General features: G+C 48.5%; 1 protein-coding gene across 2 annotated transcripts in view; it reads left to right on the top strand.

Moving 5' to 3' along the window:
* Window positions 1–233: 233 nt before the first annotated feature.
* Window positions 234–21,802, top strand: part of LOC146197192 (matrix metalloproteinase-2-like) — a 206,076-nt gene continuing 184,507 nt past the window's right edge. For both annotated transcript variants that reach the window (XM_084598980.1, XM_084598979.1), the window contains exon 1: window positions 234–622. In XM_084598980.1, the coding sequence (XP_084455106.1) occupies window positions 464–622 (159 nt within the window). In that variant the 5' untranslated portion in view covers window positions 234–463. The remainder of the gene's footprint in view (window positions 623–21,802) is intronic.

Here is a 21,802-nt window from a genome sequence, read left to right as displayed (position 1 = left end):
GCAAAAAATTAAAGGACCTATAGAAAAATAACCGCAGACAAGCGCCACAGCGGCCGCCGTTTTTTGTCACTTCACGGGAACGTACCAACTAGTCCAAATTTCATACTTATTATCCCTAGGTACTACGCGTCCCCAGAGCAAGCCCAGAAATCCCCGCCCAACGGGCGCGCCCTCGTGCGCGCGCATCGAGCAACTGCGCCGGCGCTTGGAGGCCCGTCCGTCGGGTCTACACGCAGCCTGCGCTGGAGGAGAGACTCGTGAGCGCTCGCCGAAAGCGGTCGTCGGCAGCGGAGGTCCGTCGACGCCGAGTAGCGGCAGCAGCGAGGGGTGCGCGTTGGGACGATGATGTGCGCACGGACTCGGACACGGAGGGCAGCGGGCTCCTCGCGCTGCTGAGGCGAGGCATGGCCCGCGACTCGCCGCAAAAGTCGACGACAAGAAGGACGCGCCGCCGTTGAAGAGAATGCAGAACCGCAGTTGTGGTGGGCTGCGCGGGCCGCCGCCGCACGCGTCAAACACGAAGAGCACGCGGCGACTCGGCTTCCAGCTGCTCCTCCTCCTGACCGCTGCGTCTTCGGCACATCCGGCAACTGAATCCACTGTGTCGGACGCGGACGCTCTGGTAAGTGACAGCGTGACGTCTTGTCAGTGACACTTCCGTGTCCTTGTGTAACACTGCCGCACTGAGCGGGTTCTGCGCGAGTTATGCTTTGCAGAATACGCCGGCCCGAAAGTGAGAAAACGCGCGTCAACTAAGGGGAATAGAAAGGAAATGCATTTGGCAAAAATACTGCATCATACGCACTATTGTGAAAGCTCCTGATGCGTACTGACGAGGAGATAGTTGCACTACTTCCTTTATTATGCTACGACACGGTGCCCTTAATAGATAGAGCTACCTTTCTCCGCATGTCACCTCCATATGGGGCACAGACAACAGTTAGTCGTGTGTCATCCCTAGAAGCGAAATTTCGTCGAAAGTAGTGCTCTCAGCTTCGTCCGGTCATCTGTCGTCAACGCGAGGTGCTCTCGCGCCCTGGGGTGCAGACTGCTTGAAGGTTGCATAGCTGAATGGTACATGCAGCAGACTGAGACGGAACTTCGTCCGCTACGGCTTAGATTAATCGCGCCAACACGCGCCGGCCGCGTGTCAACGTTATACAGGCTTGTGTTGCTAAAACCAACAGCAACAAAAACGCGCCTCAGACTACTACAAACTTTGCGTCCAGCTTGGCGCGCTGCCGCGCTAGCGTGCTGAACAGCTTTCAGCGCCGGGGAACCGGACGGGGATGGCAATGCTCTGCCTTCAGCCTTTCCTCCCGTAGCCTGCGTGATTAGTGTGGCTTCTCGTGTAATTAGCACGGTGAGTTAGGGTTAGGCGCGGTTTAATTTCGCCGCCCTCCATTGTTTCCCCGGGCGGTTTCGCAAGCCAGGAGCTCGGCTTCGTAATCTTGGTTACGCTTCTGTCGGCGTTTCAAACAATCAGCGCGTGAGGCCTTTTCTTTGACTCTTTACACCTACCTGACCCTCGTTTGCATCACTGAAATGCCGCATTACTTCACCTCTTACCTACTGCAACACGGGTACGTATCGTGTCCTTCCTATGCGTTCAGGTTTGCACTCCAGCGCGCGCTGTGTACTACATAGAGGTGTCGAAGTATCGCTTACTGGTAGAGTCGCAGGAATGTGGGAAGCCAGTGCCGAGGACATGCTTCGAGTGATGAAACTGTTTCACGTGATATTACCATATGCAAAAACATTGCTGCGTCTACTTGTTCTCAGGTGTGCGCCGACTAGACTGCCCTAAACGTCAGCATCGAATTCATGAACTATGCATCGATGTAGAGGACAGAGGAGATGTAAGAAGGGATTCACGTTGCACAAACGCTGCGCTGCGTATAGAACGAGAGTTACCTTCCAGAAAACCATATGTCATATCCTCAGTAACGCAGTCTTCCGTATATTTAGGAACGGCGCATCGCAGTCACCGCATATCAGCTTGCTACTCAAATCAGCTGTATCCCTTTCCTTTGGTATTACACGAGTCTTATAGGGCGCAAATGTTGCGCGTCAAATTTCGCACTAACAGTATTCCGTAGAACAGCTAGATTCCACTCCAAGACTAGATTAGGTGGCGAACAAAGCACAATGCTGTTTCAAGATAGCAAAAGGGGAGTATTGAAATATATCCGGTTGGTATTCGTACTGCGCTTCGAGGCCGAGAGGCAAGAAAACGCTCATGTTTTCGAAGATCTGAAGCTGATTAACTGGTGGAAGCTGGCTTTGCGGCTTAACTTTACGTTACGAGCCTTGCTGGTAAACGACGAGAAAAAGAAAAGTGAGAAAAGGTTTTTAGCCTGTGAAAACATAGCGACGATCGTTATAAAACTGCACAATCAAGAGGTATTTACAGAAAAAAATACAGAGAAGCAAAGACCGAGACACAATAGATGTTGAAAACAAAGTAAATGCAAACGTAGATGGGACATGCGCTTCTCTGTCTCCGTAGTAACTTTCTTATACCTCGCTATTTACGCGGCAGTTTTATAGCATTCCTCATCGAATTGCCCACTTACGCCGAAACTTATGTGTGTAACGAAACAGGGCGGGTGATTCACTTCGTTTACGATTACCACTGGTTTAGACGAAATAGCGCCGGTCGAAACGACCTGCAGCTTTCGTGGAGGAAGCGTTATTCTTTTGTCGGAGCTTTTCATTTCTCTATATCCCGTCATTTCGTCGATACGACGGAAAAAAGGGGCTCAGTGTTGTGAGCCGTATTGAAACATGCTCACGTGTATGTTACTTGACCAATTCCGCAGAAATTGGTTTCTTGGCACTGCGGCACGAGTCAGCACCACTAAGCTGTTATTGGCTCCAGGCGTTATAGTGTCTAGGTGTTGTTAGACGTAGGCATTAGTGCATTACCTCGCTATACAGCATTAGGTGGTGCTGCCTAAGCGGTGGCTGCCGCCTTTTTACAGCAACCGGACAGCGTTTGGTTACCGCCGTCACGAACAGCTCCTTTCATATAACTGAGTCTTTTCTTGTCAACTTTTTCTTTTTCTTTTTTTTTTCTTCTTCTCACATTCAAGGCTGCTTGCGTACGACGGTCAAGATCGCCGTATGGTGATGCACTGCCTATATGAAACCTCGGCACTACCTAGAGCTGCACCAGGGGAGGTGGAAATGGAGATGACGCGTCCCTCTCCACAGCAGCACGACTCTCGGAGGCGCGGAAGGGCGCGGACGATGTTTTCAGAGCAAAGTTGCACAAACTTCCTGAGCTTCATGAGGTCTTCGAGGAAGCGAGCTAACGCACAGGGATGTGCGGTAGTGTCGCGCGCTTAACGCTTGGGCGAGCGAATGAGCTTTCGGCGCGCATCATGCAGGATCTTCGGCCGGAAGAGAGGGGACTCCATTACAGGAGGAGGGAAGGAGGCGAGGATGCTGTAGTATGTGAGAAAGCCGCCTTGTTATCGCTCCATTGGTTTGCTCTCCGGAACACGCAGTCGCAGTCACGATACAGCGAAAAGAAAAAAAAAAAATGGGTGCCTCGCGGACACGCCCGCCCGCGGCTCTCTCTTCTGGGAAGGTGGGCTATGAGCTTCGCGCATAGCCTTTCCCCCGCAGTCACTTTATACTCAGCCGTACCAAACAAGTAAGGAGTGCACAAAGTGGGTATAAAGAAGTATGGCAGAAACGGAAGCTGGTTATATACTGTGTTGCATAATAGAGGCAGTCCGCGCAGTGCCCCGCAGTAAAGGTCTTTAATTACCTCCGCGGCTGAGGCAGTTTCGTAATCCTCCAGACGCCAAGTACGACCATCGAAAAGACGGAAGCCGAGAGAAGACCTCCGCCAAACGACTGTTTAACTCTGTGCAAGATTAAAACCAAGAAGGAAGGGACATTCTTCTTTTTTATATATGTCTGTCTCTTACGTGGCTGCAAACGAGGGCACCTTTAAAATATTCAGGACTATAGATCAAGAGTGCATGCATTATTCGCAGGCATAATTTGTTTCCCAAAGGCCGTGACAGGCGCCCGTCCATAAATAGCCACATCACACTAGCTATTCAGGCAACCATGGTAGATCCTGGACAAAAGTCCGGTTTGTCAATGTTGCTTTCTTTTTCGTGCTTTCGTGGGAGTTTTAGGCGTGGAAGCGCGTGGATTTAATCTCGATGCGTCGCTGATAATGAGGCGCTTTGTTCTGTCACAGGTGCTAGGGAGGAGCCGACGTGCGATGGCCTAAACCTTAACCTCACCTCTTCACCAAGAGTGTCTCTCGGAAAGCAGAAAAATACCGATTTCGCCGAAAATCCAGTGCTATACCTTTTGGCAGTGATGTGTTCACAAAACTGCCTCGCAAGCAATCATTATCAGCTGGAACAAAAAGTGGTGGAGTATGGATAGAAATAAGAGTCGTGTTAACAATAGCAAGGTACCAGCAGTGCTAAGGTATCTGGGGCTACAGATTCGACGCAGTGTTGCGTCACGCGCTTTGTGTGGAAGTTGAGCTATACAAGCGCTGTGTGGGACATATTTAGTGCCAAAGCGCAGCTTCGTGAGGTAAATCGGAAAACCGATAGGTATCCTTAGGAAGCCTCGACATTTCACCTTACCAAAGAATGAAAGCCCTCTGAACGGATCCGAACTGAAAAATTTCTCGAGGAAAGCGAGTTTACGGAACCTCGCAGCTATCGCTGCTGCCGATCACCCCGCCTGTTTAATTGCGACTTGCTGTTGACATGTTATTGTGCCCTTAAACAATGGCGCATACCCACGAATTGGGATCGAACACTTTCTCTTGCTATATGCCTTGCATGTCCTCGTCTGCATCAAATTACATTCGCGCGCATGGATCCAAACAAACAGCAAAACAGCTATATCGCACTGTCATCTTAAGGTATGTCAAGCGATCCTTAAATATATATATATATATATATATATATATATATTTAAGGATCGCTTGACATATATATATATATATATATATATATATATATATATATATATATATATATATATATATATATATATATATATATATATATATATATATATCGCACTACCTCAGGGGTCCCTAGCTGCCACCGCAGTTTCACCGATCTTCGCCTGAAGCCTGAAGTTGAAGCCCTGGCCTTGAGCTGGGAGCTAAATGAAACGTGACGTGGTTTCGTGCATACTTCACATTTGGCCAGTTTAGGTATATCGACTGCAGTTTATATATACATATTCCTTTCTATCGGGCCCCTGCAACTCTTTTATGGTGCATTCCCTGCGTTTTCCTGAACCGCTTATCATTGTTCATGTTTGCTGTTTAGTTGCGATGGCCTTCTGGTGCTGTCGTAATAAAGTGGCATTTTAGTCAATTTCTCTGTTACGGTCAATCCTTTCAGACGCCGTTTTCTGTCATTATCGGAAAGCAATATTTCTGCGCCGAAATAGTATAGCTTATTCGATCCATAACATTGTTTTCTTTTTTTAGTTTTCCATCTCAAATTACTAGCTGATAATTTTTTGCGCGGATGTGCAAAATTTTGTCCATGTGCAATGGATAATTGACGGAGATAGCGAAGTGGAAACGCTGAGGCTTATAAGTGAACTCACCGGAGGATGGGGCAAATTAACTGCTTTTTCGATGGTGCACATTACTCTTGGCAATCAGAAGAAATAAAATTACTTCTGGCGGAAAATTGTGTTTGCCCGAAAATAGCGGGAGAAATTCTACTCCTCTCACTGCACCGCGAAATATTATTCCACTGCGTCTGCTACATGGCGTACCAAAAAAAAAAAAAAAAAATAATAATAATAATAACTCTGTACTTGCGACATAAAGCATGCGAAATTCACCCGAAACGATGAATTCAATCACTGACAGGTTCGGTACACTTGGACAAATACCTGCTGATTCGGGATAATTTTGTACAGAGCACGCAAAGAAGGTGCAGGAGCGGTGGTTAACAAATTCATGAACGTGTCCATGGAAAATGAATTATACAAATAACAGGCTTGACACGTAAAATAATAGCTGATTTGCTTGCTTAGCATGCGCGAAGTCTGCTGTGCTATCTTCCACTGCGAGAGAAGAAGGCGGAAGAATTTATTTTTATTTTATTTATTTATTCAATACTGCAGGCCTTTACGGCCCAAGCAGGAGGGGCATACAAATGACATCAGCGTATAGAACGAAGATAACAAATAATAATTTCAAAACACTTGTTCTATGGGCAGTAGAACATGAGCAAAACAAGGACTAAACGAAATGCAAACCGAGCTCTTCATTTGGGAAAGTGAAACATAAACAACAGAAGTAAGCCAATGAATGAAATGAAATGTGAAACTTGCAGTAAGGCAAAAACACTATCAGTTTGGGCAACCAAAAAGCAGACAAGAAAATATTCAAGAGCAATTCAAGGTTTCAATTGAATCAACACTGGCTAGAAGAGGCAGAGGTAAGTTGTTCCAATCTGTTATCGTGCGAGGAAAAAAAGAATATTTAAAAACATTAGTTCTGGTGCTGTATGGCGTTAGAGAGTCATCGTGTCGATGTCGTGTTCGGCGTGCAGTAAGTGGTGTTATGTACGGATCAGGAGTTAGAGCAAGAAGGTTATTTTTAAGAAGGAACATAAATTTTAAGCGCTGAATTTTTCTTCTCAGTTCCAGTGTCGGTATACCATGTTGTTTCATTAGTGCTGTCGGGGAATCAGTTGTACGGTACTTCGAAAAAATAAACCTGACTGCCTTACGCTGGATTCTTTCGACAGCGTCAATGTTAGATTTGGTATAAGGGTCCCATACTACGCATGCATATTCAAGTTTTGGTCTTATTAATGATGTATAAGCTAAAAGTTTAGTTTCGGCGGGGGCATGTTTCAATTTATGACGGAGAAGGCAAAGTTTCCGAAAAGCTGTGTCACATACGTTAGTTATGTGAGTGTTCCAGTTTAGGCTGTTTGTTAGTGTGACGCCAAGATATTTATACTCGCTGACTTCGGTTAGTGGTTCTGTCCCGAGGGCATAGGGAAAAGAAAGGTTATTAAGTTTCTTGGTTATTTTCATATACACTGTTTTGTCAGCGTTCAATTGCATATCCCAACAATGACACCAGGAAAGAATATTTTGTAGATTATTGTTAAGAGTTATCTGGTCATCCTCGCTTGACACTTCCCTGAACAGCACGCAGTCGTCTGCAAACAATCGTATTTGGACGGGTTCGGTAGTAACGCTCACAATGTCATTAATATATATTAAAAACAACAGTGGTCCTAGCACACTGCCCTGAGGAACGCCGGAAGTAACTGGAAGTTCATGGGAGTAGTACGTATCAATATTAACAAACTGTCTACGATCAGTGACATACGCAGCAACCCAGTTAATAATGAAAGGAGGAAGGTTAATCATTTTAAGTTTTTCAATAAGCTTACAGTGTGAAACAAGGTCAAAGGCTTTCCTGAAGTCTAAAAAAATAACGTCCACCTGGCCGGATTTGTCTAAAATTCTAGCAAGGGAATGGATTACCGTTGTTAATTGTGTCACCGTAGAATTGGGACTATAGGCTCTTATGTGTCGCTTCGTGAACGGCGTTTCGTACTAAAGTCAAACTTCGGTAGTTCCTACCGAACAGGAAGAAGAAAGGTTTGGTTTGGTTTGTGGGGTTGAGCAGAGACTCAGGCTATGAGAGACGCCGCATAGTGGAGGACTCTGGAAATTTCTACCACCTGGGGTTCTTTAACGTGCACTGACATCGCACAGCACACGGGAGTCTTGCTTTTCGCCTCCATCGGAAAGCGGCCACCGAGGCCGGGATTCGATTCCGCATCCTTGAGCACAGTAGTCGAGCACCGCAACCACTATACGCCACCCCGGCGGGGCACGAAAGAGAAAGATATATGCACCGCATTAAGCGCGGTGCCCATACTGGCACGATAGGCGTAAGACTCGCTGAGTTTTCTCCGCAGATTTCTCAAATAATGTTATAAAAGTATTGAGCTGGCTAGGATGAGTTTGTCAACTCACGAAATAGATGCAGCAGCTGTCTTACGCGGAATTTCCAGTCTGCAGGCCGCGGTTCGTTTTCGCGCTAGTGAATTTTTTTCATAGCGCTTTTTTTTTTTTTTTTGAGGGGCCATTTTTACTCCCGCGAAGGCAGATGCTATCTCACAATGCACACATATACGACACATGCGTGCCCATCTCGCTTTCGCAGCTGATTGAAGACGCAGCGCTCTGAATCTCGTATGTGCTTTGCATACGCGATCGGTGTCGCGTTCGTTACCATGCCATTATTTATTCTATCATCTAGGTATATAAATGAACTCGATCATTCCGTTGAAGCGCACTGGGAACTTTGAGTGTGCCCGAGCTGATTCGCCTCTGGTTATTTGTCAGTCGCACTTTCCCAGTGAAGTCACCGAAGACGCGCCCATTCCGTGTATCGCGTCCTGCTTCCTTGTTTCCCGTTTGAGACGGACGCGCTATAGATAATCACGTATATGCGCCCGCAGCGTTTCCCTATGTGGAAACCGAAGTGAATAAGCGTATAGGAATTATACGAACCGAGGCAAACACTCGATCTAAACAATTATAATGAAGACGCTAAGACGGAAATACCGCTACAAGCAATCGTTAATAAATAACGTAGGCAAAACTTTTTACAGTGCGAAATTTTCCGCGTCGACCCCATCTTATGTCCCTAGTTAATTGAAGCGTTTGGTTTGGTTTAAAGGCTTAAATGTCCCTAGGCGACTCAGACTATGAAAGACGCTGTAGAGGAGGGCTCCAGAAATGTCGACCACCTGGGGTTCCTTAGCGTGTACTGACATCGCACAGCACGGGTGGTTTGCTTGTTTCCTCCATCGAAAAGCGGCCGAGATTCAATCCCGCATCAGTGCACAGCAGCCCTAACCACTGCTTCGCTGCGGAACATGTGTTCGGAACAAGGCGGTAGCTAAGCATTTTTATGCTTACGTGTAGTTTCTTACAGTTCTAATAAATTCATTCGGTGCTTATGGCGCTCCGTGTTGGGACCACCTGTTAATTAAGGCTGATAAATGCATTTTTGAGGTGTTCCTTCCTTGCGTGCATTTAGCTTAGAGTGAGTGTGCCAGCCTGCGAAGTGTTAAGCAACCCACGCATCTTCCAAACGTCGCCAACCGCAAAGATTAGCCCGAGGAAGCACACCACAGTAATCGTCGTATGCCCTTCAATAAAGGCAGGCGACGCGTTGCCAACATGGCGGCGACACGAACAGTGTGTATACGCATTCGTTGCTCTATTCTCGGGTTTCTTCGCGGTGCGATAAGATTAGATTTCTGTCGCCGTGGAGTTTTGATTTACCCAGCTGACTACACACTGGACAGAAACCTGCCGGGACGACCGATAAGAGCTGTTTACATTAGAAAATGCGGCCCGTTCTTCTTGGTGCATCGTGCGAAGCTGAGCTCGACGAATCGGCTCGTGCCGCACTAGGAGGGTCTCTCTCGCGTCGTTGCTTCTTTGCCTTTTGCGCTGGATATAAAAAATGCAAGGTGAGAGAAAAAGTAGCAGCAGATTCGAGCAGTCGACGAGACGAGAAAGAGCGAGCCAGATATTGGAGCTTTGGCGAAGGAGTTCTAAAGGCTTGCGGCTTTTAGAGCGCACCGCAACTGTGTAGAGGCTGCGAAAATCTGCAGGCAAGTTCGCTTTCTTTGTGTTCGGAAAGGTTCGCTGAGTGCTTTTTATGGTGGACTTAACCATTCCCAACGGCGCCGAACAAAGACGAGTGAATTCGAAGAAGGAAAAGCGCTTTATAGCAGGTTCTGAGTACGTATACCGAAAAAAATATATATAAGTAATGGAAACGTATATCGTAGCTTGCTTTTTCGCGCATGATTTTTTTTTTTTTTTTTGCGCGAACGGATCATCAGCTTGCAAAAAGTAGTTTATGCATTATTATTGCTTGGCTATTTTGTTTTTGACGTACACTCAGCTAAGCCTGCTCTAATGGTGACTTTCACTTTCCCAGTAGTTTAGCTTATAGCAGTCCCATCGCGATGCGCAGATATTTTCTCCAAGAATACGTTTAGTTGTAGGCAGCACGTTATTTGTCACGTGTTACGCTTGCACTTTTCATAGGCGAATTACTATGCTCCTGAACCTTTATTATTACTTCGCTTTGCTATAGGAGCGTACACGTCACCCGACCTGTTTCCTCGGCGGCCTTTCAGGAGTGGAGAACCCGTTGAACTGGAACAAATAGTACGCAAAATTGGCTGAGCTTTGAGACGAGTGTGCTTTATTTACTTGGAAAACGCTCGAGGTAAACTTGTTCGATAGAATACGACGGTGGGTGCGCGTCCCGTATCGCGTCGCATAATCTGCAAATCACACAGCGAAGTTTGCATGGATACAATGGCATTCAGTTTACACCGAGAGCTGCGCTCTCCCGCCAACGAAAAAACAAAACACCGATGAGAAGCGCCACGTACGCTTCCATGCCTGTGCAAAACACCGTCAAACTCTAGCGGGCTTAGCTACAGGCTTCCATGCGGCCTCCCCCCTACGAGGCGTTATTCATTTGTTTATATTTTTCCACGATCCCCGGAGGCGCCTTCGGACAACAGCTGCTCCCGTCAGGTCCTCCGTGTTTTCACCGCCTTCCTGACGAAAACAGCGTCCGCTGACTGCGTCTTTGCCCGAGCTGCAGCTATAGCTGTAGAGCCTAGCTGCCTGTATTAACAGCAGCGCCTAATCACGCGGACGCTTTTTCATCTCTGATGCTGTTGATGCTTTTCGCATGCTGTGACTGAGAGAGCGGCTAACTTCAAGTCGGAACGGCTAGGAACGGCGAATGGTTTAGCCGTAAGCCGCACTGCGCTACTGCTCTGAACATAGTGCATCGATGGCATGCTGGGAATGGAGAGAGATGGTAGAGAGAAGCTGAACGACGGACGAGGCGGGAATTTAATTCTCTCTCTCTCTTTTCAAGAATTTCGGCTACACAGCAGAAATATCCGGAAAAAAAAAACAAAAAAATACATGATTCTATTCTGTTTCGTACTTCCTTACCGTGTTTCCCGGACTTTCTGCCCAGTGCGCGACTGGCTTTGGAGCCCGGATTGACTGGGGCTGTTGGAAAGCCATTGTTTAAGGCAAACTGGCGTTTTAGCGTCCTAAAACCATATACAGAGCGCGCTTCTAGAGTTGCTTTATACTCGAGCAAGGAGTAGGATTAACATCGTCCGTTTAAGGTTCCTTATCGTTCGCGAAGACTTGGCGAGGACGCATGTTTGCATTTCGCCCGCATCGAAATGCGCCCGCCGCCGCTTCCCCGTATCAAAACAGCTGACTCGTGAACAGAGCAGTGCCACGACCGCTGCTGACCCACCACGGCGGGTCGGCCACGTTGCTGCTCGCCTTGCTGCTAAGGCAAGAAGAAGAGCAAGCTTGCATTCGTCCCGTTTCTTTCGCAAACATATTCCGCCCATTCGCACCCAGAGGACGATGAGGCTCTTAGAAGAGTTCGTGGTTAGCAATGCATAAGCTGCGCTAGAGTATGCAGGCACCTAGCTGCTTTGCTCTATAGGCCGCGTTCTAGTATGTCTGGTCCACTCTCTAATATACTGAGCTTCGTGCAGAACGTGTGAATGCTGAGGTGCCCACGTTCGTGAATTTCCACGTCGAATGCATACGGAGCTCGTTAGCCGCAGTGACCAGCTAACCTGATGCGCAATCTACTGGGTGGTCGTGAAAAGAGAAACACGTTTCGTACTTTTACCAGGCCGCGTAAACCACTGCAGAATGCCCAAAGGCTCCGAATGCGATCTGTTATTAGCTGAGATGGTTAATGCATTTTTACGCTTCGATCCCACAGGCTCTGATGGAGTAGCAGGAGAGGGGGGGGGGGGGGGGGGGGGGGGGACCTCGGATTAGCTTCGGCCACCCGATATTCTTCACAGTGCGTCGAAAAAGATAAAATCGTTGTTTCGTTATTTCGCCTTATAATGTGCGCGACTTCTCGGGCGGGATATCGGAGCTATCAGCTAGCGGCGTAAGTAGTCCAGTGCGCTAGTGGTTCGCGTCGGAGCGGGTAGTAACAAAAAAAAAAAAAAAAAAAAAATGCCGGTGCAAGTAATGGCTATATAATCCTCGTTATTCCGAATAAATTAGGGCGTAATTCACTGGATTTGACGCCTTCAATACGTATTGTACGCCTTGTTCAGAGTTGCCTCCACTGTATGGTTCTGGTCAAGCTTGCCGAGTTGGCAACTGTCGCTTGGGCTACGCACTAAAGATTAGACTGTTGCGCAAAGTCTCCGAGGCCGTTAGAAGGAAAGTAAACCGTCTTGCAAGAACTTGTGCCAACTGCTACAGACGCCTGATTAAAAAGACTTTTCATCAGCACAGCAACCGTGACTGGACTTCCAGTGTGTAGCATGCGCATGACGTGGGCGCTTTAAGCTCAGGAAAAAGGCACAACTAGTGCGAGGTAAGGCGGGGTGGAGAGTGGGTGAGGGGGAGCTGGGAGGACACGATGATTAACACCAATGAAGGTAGAAGACAATGGACAATCGCTGCAGGGACGAATGTGCCGTAAATAAAATAGTTGTTCGACGCGTGCTGTGAGCGCAGGTGCGCGTCCCTCTTCTTTTCGCACGAAGCTCGGCGTTTCGCTTCCGCCCCGCAAAGGAGAACGCGTGGCGGGCACGACGTTGGCGCGCCTGGCGCGCGTGAGATGCCGCGTCGGCGTGGGCGACCCAGACACTCCGGGAAAGACCCGCGGCTGACCAGGCCGGCGAGGGAAGAAGAAAGGACTGTACCGTGTTCGCGCGGTCTTAATCATCCTGCTCGCGCGTCTTGTCTCGTCCCCCTTTTCTTCATCTTCCTTCCCCGTCACTCAGACTGCGCTATAATTGGAAGCAATGATTACAGCCGTGCGATGGTTTGCAGCTTTGAAGCTAACCCGAAGAACCTCGCGATGCTGGTACAACGTATCCGGCTCATCCGCGATGCTGGCGGTCCCATTTGCATGACCACTTTATGGCCACGCTGTAATGCGTTAGGAACTATAAATGAGAAGGCTGTTGCCACGTTTCCCTGCTATTCAAATGAGACCACGGCCAGCGGACTCCATCAGAACGTCGCTGCACCATAATAAAGCTCGCGGTCCGAGGGGTGAAGGTGAGTGCATCGTTTGGAGGCACACCAGCAGACCTTGGACTGTACTTGAGTAGTAAACATTTATGGAATCGCTGAATCATCACTACGACCGCTGGCTCTACACTGTCAAGCCTAAAACAGCCACTCCCAAGGTATAACGGGAAGTGCATAGTTTTCCTCAGCGGTCACTCATTTCTACAGCACCCTGATGCCGGTCTGACTGGCATAGCGGAAGAACTGGTTGGATGGGTGTTCCAAACGAAAACGTACAGGGCCCCAGCGTACAGGAACAGAAGAGTTCCGTCGTTAAAACGCATCTGGCACCAAAATATGCGGCCATTACGTGACGCAACACTTTTCTGGGTCACTATCGGTGCGCAAATTTTTAATGCTTTGATCACGTGTCATTCTTTGCTTCGGTACCTACTTCTGTTGCAGTGTGGTTGCGACGAAAATATCTTTTGTTTCCCTGCTCGTTGGCATCGTAATTTACGAGGCTCGTCATTCTGCTGTCAACATTACTTTCGTGTATTGTCATCAAAGCCATCTTCTTCGAGAGAGGCCCAGGCTCGTTTCATGGGACTGCCGATGGGTTATCGCCAGCGTCATCAGAAGACTAGGCACCACGCTGAGAGGTCTACACGACTTAAAATATGAGTCGAATCGCTGCATTGTGTTTTAGCCTGATGCGCGATGACAAGCTGCCGGCAGCATGGTGGTTTAGCCAGCCACAGATGACTGGAAATAGTACAGAGAGGGGCGACAGTGCTTTTAGGATTAACGCAGGCACAACTATCTCTCCCCTTGATTAACAGCAAGGGGATCATCAGCCGCACTCACCAGTCTCTCAATGACTAATCGTCGTTCGCGAACAATAAGTGATGCGGTTAGTCTCAATTAGCACATTTTGAACATGCAGAACGGTCCAAGCTCTAAAACGGCAGCAAGCTGCTGCTTCCTCGGCATTGTGCTTGCGTACACGTGGAAGCGGCGCTGAGAGGTCGAGCGAGTTCGATAGAAACCGGATTCCAACCCGTCGGCATGCGCATCCTGAAATAGGACGTTATTTCCACAGTGGTGCATGCATGCGCGCGCTTCTGCGGGCCGTTTCATGAATGAAACGGTCGCCGCAGAACTGGTGAAAGGCACGATGAATTAAGGCGTCCGCGCTCGCTTCCTCCACAGCTCGACCAACGCGTCGGCAGGCAAATGGCGTGCCACGTGGTAATTAATGAAATCAGCAGAGAAGCGACGACGCATATGCGGCTGCCGCATTACCCTCCCCTCCCCCACGTTCTCCCCCTTTCCATGAAATAATAATGGTTGTCGCTCGGTCACTGTTGCCGTCTGAGAGCTGCATTTCGGCCAACGGAAGTGGAAAGCGAGGCCCCCACTTTTATCGGGCTATCTCTGTGGACGAGGTGTCCCAGTTTCTTTTTTTTATTCATCTCCCCCCCCCCCCCCCCCCCCCCTTCTTGCCCCTGTTCTTGCGAGAGAGCGCCCAGTGCGGCGTCGTGTGATGATTAATGGTGGGGATGCGAAGAACACGTTCAACTGGTCAGGAGCTGCTCCCGGAGATATACCGGGCCGCCGAAAACGTGCAGTGGCCCGTACTGCGATCCGCAGAGTAATGCCTGATGAAGAAAAAGACAATAAAAAACAATACATTCTTTTTTCATGGTAACAGTTTTTGTCTATAGCTCTTGTGAAACGATTGATGGGCACCAAGCTGGCTACCGTGGTTCTCACAAAATCACGTTTTCATTCGCCGCAAGTTGGCGCGGGTACAGACTGTTATCATGCATATACAGAATGCATGGAGAGATGAACCGTAAATTTTATAGCTTCCCTACTGACGCTTTCTGCTGAAATATACCGCTTCTTGCATCGTTTTTGCAATAATCTTTAGTTCTTTCTGCCCTTTTTCTTTGTTTGGTCTCCTTGGGGGGGGGGGGGGGGGGGGGGGGGGGGGGGGGAAGGGGGGATACCTCTACTGTATTTTTGGTTTCCTGAAATACACACACGCTGAGGCAGCGTTGTTGGAACTGTAGATATCACCACTTTCGCAGTTCCCTTCTGCCCGGCAGCCTCGTTTCCTTTCGGCACCTTTCACCCTCAGCCATCCGTTCGAGTGGTCTGAACGGGACTTCGTGAATTAAACCATTTCCCGGTTCCCTTTCACACATCTACATAAACGACGGTGGTCTTCCATCCACGCTTGGGAGACCGTCGCGTACCACGATCCATTGCTGGTAACCGCATAGCTATGAGTCACTTAAAGAAGTGAGTCGCAATTTCAGCACATTGATAGCCGATAGCTGATCGTCCTCGTGAATTCGATTCTCGGTGCCTGTTTTCACTGACGAAGGAAACCGTCAGAGCGCGTCTCGGAAAAAGACCCCCCTTGGAGTCGGCGACCGACTCAACTTGGCTAACTGCCCATCGTGCGCGTGCTTGCACGCGCTGCCTTGGCACGTATATGCATTCGGCGACGCCAAGGGGAGTCGCTCGCGCAGGTCAATTAGAAGCGGCCTCCCGCCGATTCAGCTTACTTCTTTCCTGGCCGGAGACGACGACCGGTCTCTTGGAGAAGAGGAGAATTTTCCTAATTGGCTTCCGAGAGAGAAAAAGAGAGAGAGAGAGAGATAGAGAGTGAGTAAGCCCAGCTAGTCACGGGAATGCTGAAACCGTGCCCGCAACAGACCTTACTTGTGGGGACCATGCGTGACAGCTAGGCGTACAAGCGCGAGCTCATCGCGAGCGTTTTGTTGTCTTCTCATTGTCGCCCTTAATTGGCGGAGCATACCTGCAGCGCTGTTGGCGTACGCGGCGCTTAAAGTAACGGTTTGTTTTTGTTTTTCCTTTGTTTTTCGGTCTACCCTTCTTGGAATTGTTTTGGCCCCTGTCACCGTCTCAATGCTGCCTGCCACTGAGGAGTGCCACAGCGGGCATCGTGATCACTCTACGAAGCTAGGCTCTCTTGACAAAGCCCACCGTGGGCATCGAGTCACACCACAGGCGCCGGCTTAGTGCAAGTAAAGATAGTGGAAGAAGCGAGAGTGGTTTGCAAGATGGTAAAAGATAAGCCCTTCCTGCTTGCGCTAAGGAAGTTGATGTGAGTGCGCAGCAGGTTCGTATAGTTTGCACACTGTTAGTTAGTTGTTGTTGTTTTTTATCTTTTCCCCAGTTTAGCGCAACTATACGTAACTTGCGAGCATAACGACAGCAGGGTGCACCTGCTTAGTTATCGCCGCGTTTTATAACTTGGCAGTTGCTGATTTTATTTGCTAGTTCTCTCATCGAAGGTTCCTCGTACGACGAGCCGAGCTAGCCGGAGTTTTAAAGTAGTCGACGGCGAAGCAGTCAAAGCCTACCAAGGCCGCTTTGACCACGATGAATACACACGAAAGCACAGGTGCCAAGAGCCAAGAGGTTATGCGCGAGGGCGTTTTATGAAGGGTACTAGTTCTAAATTAAACGTCCTTACCGTGCGTGCGCATGCTCCTCGCTGACGGCGGAGACGCAAGTCTTCACGGATAATTATTTCATTATGATTAGGTACATATATCCTGCTTAGGCACGGCTAATTTGTTTCGACTGCATTGAAGTGCGAATACCATGCTTTGTTTCGCCAGCAAATTGCGCCTCCGTGGTTCTACATACGTCAGTATGCGTATTAAATTCAATTTTGTCTTTTGAATTCATTCATTCAATCATTCATTCAAATCATTCCATTCGTTCGTTCGCATGGTCAAGTATATGGCCTCAGACCTAAGCAAGGGAAATAGGGCGGTGTAAATCTTGCGCACCACTTGAGAATGTGAGTTGCTTTCTTATGTGCATAGTACGCGCTTGCTTGCTTCGAGGCTCTGTGGTTAAGCTTCCCACGGAGAGAAGAGAGGTGAAGAGTCATACTTGAAGAAAACACAGTATTCGTCTTCAAGTGCTGCCAGTTATAGCACCATGCTCGGTAAACTGAAAATAATATTAAATGTAGCGTGTGTCCCCTCTTGCACTCTCCAGTTAGGTTTTCTGAACCTCCTAGTGCTGCGAGGAACAAAAAGTAGTCGCGAGCAGTTTATTTTCAGCCGCTTTGATTAGGCGAATTCGTCTTAAGCAATTCCACTTTAGGCTATTCCTCTTCTACTTTTACACGTGTAGCGTGCATGTATATGGTGATTGCCAGCACTGCAGCGAATGCTGCATTTTCATGACGTCACCATGGCTGCGCAGACGTCGTTTTTGTCGTCATTTCTGCGGCTTTTTTTTCGGGTGTTCGTCTCGAGGAGCGAATGCTTTCGTCTTCATGCGACGCAAACGTATACCCTACCAAAAACAAAAAGTAAAGTGGCTATAAACGAGAAATAGTTTTTGTGAAGCTGTCTCTGCTAGCCAGAGAATGCTATATGTACACTAGCTGCGTTTTTTACTACACAAACTCACGTTTCCTAAGGATATACGATTACGACTAAAAAAAAAAAAAAAAGTCACAAAAAGCATACAAAAACAAAAAAAAAAAAAGCAGGCCGTCTAGATGGCAGATCTGTTTATCGCATTTTAAGGTTACCACCGAAGCAGCCTGTCTTTCAATTTTCGCTCCGCATGGCATCCGTTTTCCCCAATTCTTCGTTTATCCTTATTGAGATATGGGTATACAGTGAGCAGTGTGAATAATAGAGGTCCTGTTTTTTTTTGTTTTTTTTTTTTTTCATTACTGGCCAAAGCGTTTCCGAAGAGCATGAATACGATATATGGCCTCTCTGGCCTCCGCGTTATTCGTACATATAAGCTTTCCCAGTGGGCGCCTACCGTCCAGCCTGGGTCCGATGCTAAAGTGGTCATATTGGAGTTTGAGTAAAATCCAAAATGTATAAAAACAAAGGAAAATGCGCGCGGTCTGGCTTTCCGCTTTTCTTCTTCGTTGGGCCATCGTCATTTTGCCACCATGCACCCCCCCACCCCCCTCCCCCTTCTTTATCTTGTTTTACCCGTCCGTAAATGTACAAGACTCAGTCGCGCTGGTGTCATTGTCCTTTGTAAATGAAAGAAAAACATCCGTTGTGCAGGCAGTGTATGATATACCGTTCTACCAAGGACTGCTGGTACCTGAACCATCGAGCGGCATAGGGGAAAGGAAATATATATGGAGGAAACGAAACACAGGATGCGGCAGAATATCTAGAGCGGTCGATTTGTGCCAGCTCGGTTAGCTCCGCAGGGAACGATATCAACGAGGTGCGGTTAGGTAAGGTGATTGTCAAAGCATGAGTTAGGCAACTATCCAAAAGGGAGGGGGCTGAGCCTAGCTACACCTTCCTCAAAACCACTCTCTTCTCGTTCGATGGTGCTGTTTCCTTATTAGACATGCATCAGGAAGCAACCCCTTCCCTTCCCCCTCTTATCCTCCTATTCCGCCCCCTCTCCCACACACACACTGCTGATGGAAAAATTTACCTCGGGTCCTCGTAGAAAAAATAATAAAATGTTGACGCCGTGCGTGGCACGAATACGTCCAGACAACGAAAGCTCCTACCCGTAGTGCCTCAGGACATTAAATTCAGTCAGTTCGAAGCCATCCCCCAAAGCGAATATTGTCAAATATTTGAGAAACCGGCTTGGAAAACTCTGGCTGTACAGGCGTAATACTTCATGAATTGGTCGCTTGCAACAGGAATTATTTGCTCAGCGTTTCAGAGAGTCTCTGCCCAACAAAATATATTTACACTGTGTGCAGCGCTGCTGAAAAACAGCTTTAGTTAGTTATGTACTAAGGTCGTCCTGGGGGGGGGGGGGGGGGGGGGGGGGGTTACGTTTTTACCGAGGAAACAGTGCTCTCTCTACCCTAACCCCCGGAGCATCTGGCGTCTGTTGAATTGAAGCCTCCGCCAAAAAGCCAGCTTTCCTCCGCATCTTCCAAGCTATGGGCGGCCCATGCACCAACCGTCACCCTAAAACCACTGTACCATCTCTCCTCAGCCGACCTTCACTCGCAAACAATCTGCCTCCCCAAAGTCCAGCGCCCAGTAATAGCTCACGCAAAGACGACCGCGGTATTGAATTCAAGGGCGCAGTGGTATCTGCGTTCCAGAAGCTATCATCTACCCAACTCAGCCCACCTTCACATTTCAGGAAAATTCTGTCGCATGTGCGAAGCCTGGGCTCAGAGCAAAAATCAAATAAAGTTCCTCAACGCAGACATCTGGAGCTAATTCAACTGCTTGCGCAGAATTGCACCATCGAATGTGTGATCTCCTCATAAATTTTGTGTGCACACAAGTAATCGCGTTAACACCGCAATGCAGTGTGATGAGCATTGTCTTCTGTGGAAGCGTCGAAAGAGGAGGTACTGAGCTCACGCCGCTGCGTCCGATTTCCACGGGGAAAATAAGACTATAACCCTCCCGTCACTTTCGAACAGCCATCAGTCATTTCTCTTTTTCACTCCGTCTGCTCTATTCTTGAAGGATTTCGCCCCCCTCTTTGTTCCAATGCCGCCCCTATATGATCCGCTCAGTTAGTTCAAATGAGAAAAAGAAGTAGAACGGAAGCCCCTTCTCATTTTAAAGAACAGGTTTCTTGTCTTGTTGTGACTCCAAAATAACAAAGAAAACAAAAAAGAAATCATTTCGAGGAGAGATTATAAGGCACCGCCTACTGCCGTAACCCGAAACGGAGAGCGCTTATCGAATCCAGCCCCGAAGGTCTCAGTGAAGACTCTGGGAGGTTTATTTAAAAATACTAACAAACTGTGTCCAGGGTTTGTTCGGGTGTCTTAATAAGCGGGTCCGGACCGAGGTTCCCGAACGACTACACTCACCAGACAGGCCGAACAAAGAGGAGCCTTTCGTGTCCCGTAGCTGTCGCTCTGCGGTGCGCGACTATTTCGGGCAGCGCTCCCACAGGCGCGAGAGCACTGCGAAGCAACAGCTTGCTGCACTATATACGTTTTAATTTCCGACATCTGCGCCGCGAAGGGACACGCGGCTCGACGGTGATGAGTGGCCGCATTTAATGAACGAGCCCCGAACAATCATTTCTAGTCGGCGCCGCGCGCTCCCGAGCGCCTGGTAAAGGAAATAACGGTCTCGGGCACCGCGACGTATCAGTTAGTGGTTCCACCGAACCGCCGCTCCTCTTTCCAATCTGTCCATGGCGCCGGCCGCACAATTTCGTTAACATTCATCCATCATTAGAGAGGCACTAATCGCGCTCGGCCTTCATCTTTTTCTATCGAGCGAAGAAGAGCTGCGTCTTTTCTCCTTGGAGGAGGATGAGTCCTCATCTGCCTCAAGTCATTAGCCGCACAACAGCTCCGAGTGGCGCGGCCTCGGGCCGGCCGTAATGGCCGAAGCAGACGACGCACGGGGCAGACGACCCTAGCCGAGGGATGAAGGGGTCGGGGGCGAAAGCAGCGCCTGCAAAGGGGACACGGGGAAAGAAGTGGGGAAAAAAAGGAAGAACGGTGCTGATGAGCATCTCGGCGAAGAGTATGGGTGAGGAGGGGACGCAATCACAACGGTCAGTGAAAGTCTTAGCGCAAAAGGAGAGTGAGGGAGCGCCAATTAGTGCGAAGATCAGAGACGGAAGCGACGTCTCTCGAGCCATCGAAAGCGTGAGCTCAGCCGAGAGGTCTGTGTGCGAGTCCGCGTGCCTGCACGCGTGAATGGAAATGTTCCCCCACGTGCCCCCCAGACACCCTTTCTCCTTCTTCGCCGTCTAGAATTATCTGTGCTTTAATGGTTGACCAAGGAGCTGCATCGTTTCATCATTACAATTTCAGGGATATAATTAAGTGTACTGTCTTCCGACTGCACGGAAGCCGATTCTTGACGCCGGTCGTTGGTCCTGGATCGCTCCCGTTTAATGCTCACACCGCTTTGGGGAAAGCGGAACGCGGAGAACGTTCTGTATTTCTTTTTTCTTCTTCTTATTCCCCCGCGTGTTATGAGCTCTTATCTCCATGAGCGTATCGTAAAACCACGTACGTAGTTTCCCGAATGTTCACCCCTTTTACCTTTACCCTTTTTACATTTTGAACAGCTGTCATTGTTCGAGTCAATTTGGTTGAGTTTTCTGTGCATTTAGACCTTTTCTTTCTTCCTCCCTTTCTTTTTTGCATGGTCAGCGCACATTTGGTAACCATTTTACTTTGTCGCTGCTGTTCCATCTGTAACTGCACTCGTGACTGGTTTTCGGTTTCGGTTTGATTTTGATTTAATGCGGTTTAACGTCCCGAATCGACTCAGGCTGTGCGAGAAGCTAGCCTTATATATAGTGGAGGACTCCGGAAATTTCGACCACCTGGGAATTTTTAACGCGCACTGACAGCGCATAGCACACGGGCGTCTTGCTTTTCGTCTTAATCAAAAAAGCAGCTGCCGCCGTGGCCGGGATTCGATCCCGCATCCTTGGGTACGGCAGTATAATAGTCGGGCTTCCATACAGCTGCAGTTTTTGATTACGTCACATAAATGGTAAGCTCGCCATTACAATCATGTTCCTATATCCGGCATTCAGGTTGGTGCAAAGTCCGCTTCTTAGAGCACGTTTGCGCCACGTGTGCCATTAAAACGACCTTTCCAGAATTGTCTTGTATTTGCTCACGAAAACCTGCAGTACACTCGGCAATTTTTTTTATCAGTATCAAGTGCTGTGTCTG

This window comes from Amblyomma maculatum, chromosome 3 (genome assembly GCF_055883805.1).
Source record: "Amblyomma maculatum isolate TAMU_Amacu chromosome 3, ASM5588380v1, whole genome shotgun sequence".
NCBI lineage: Eukaryota > Metazoa > Arthropoda > Arachnida > Ixodida > Ixodidae > Amblyomma > Amblyomma maculatum.
The sequence above is the reverse complement of the archived record's forward strand: the minus strand, read 5'-3'. Positions and strand labels throughout refer to the sequence as shown.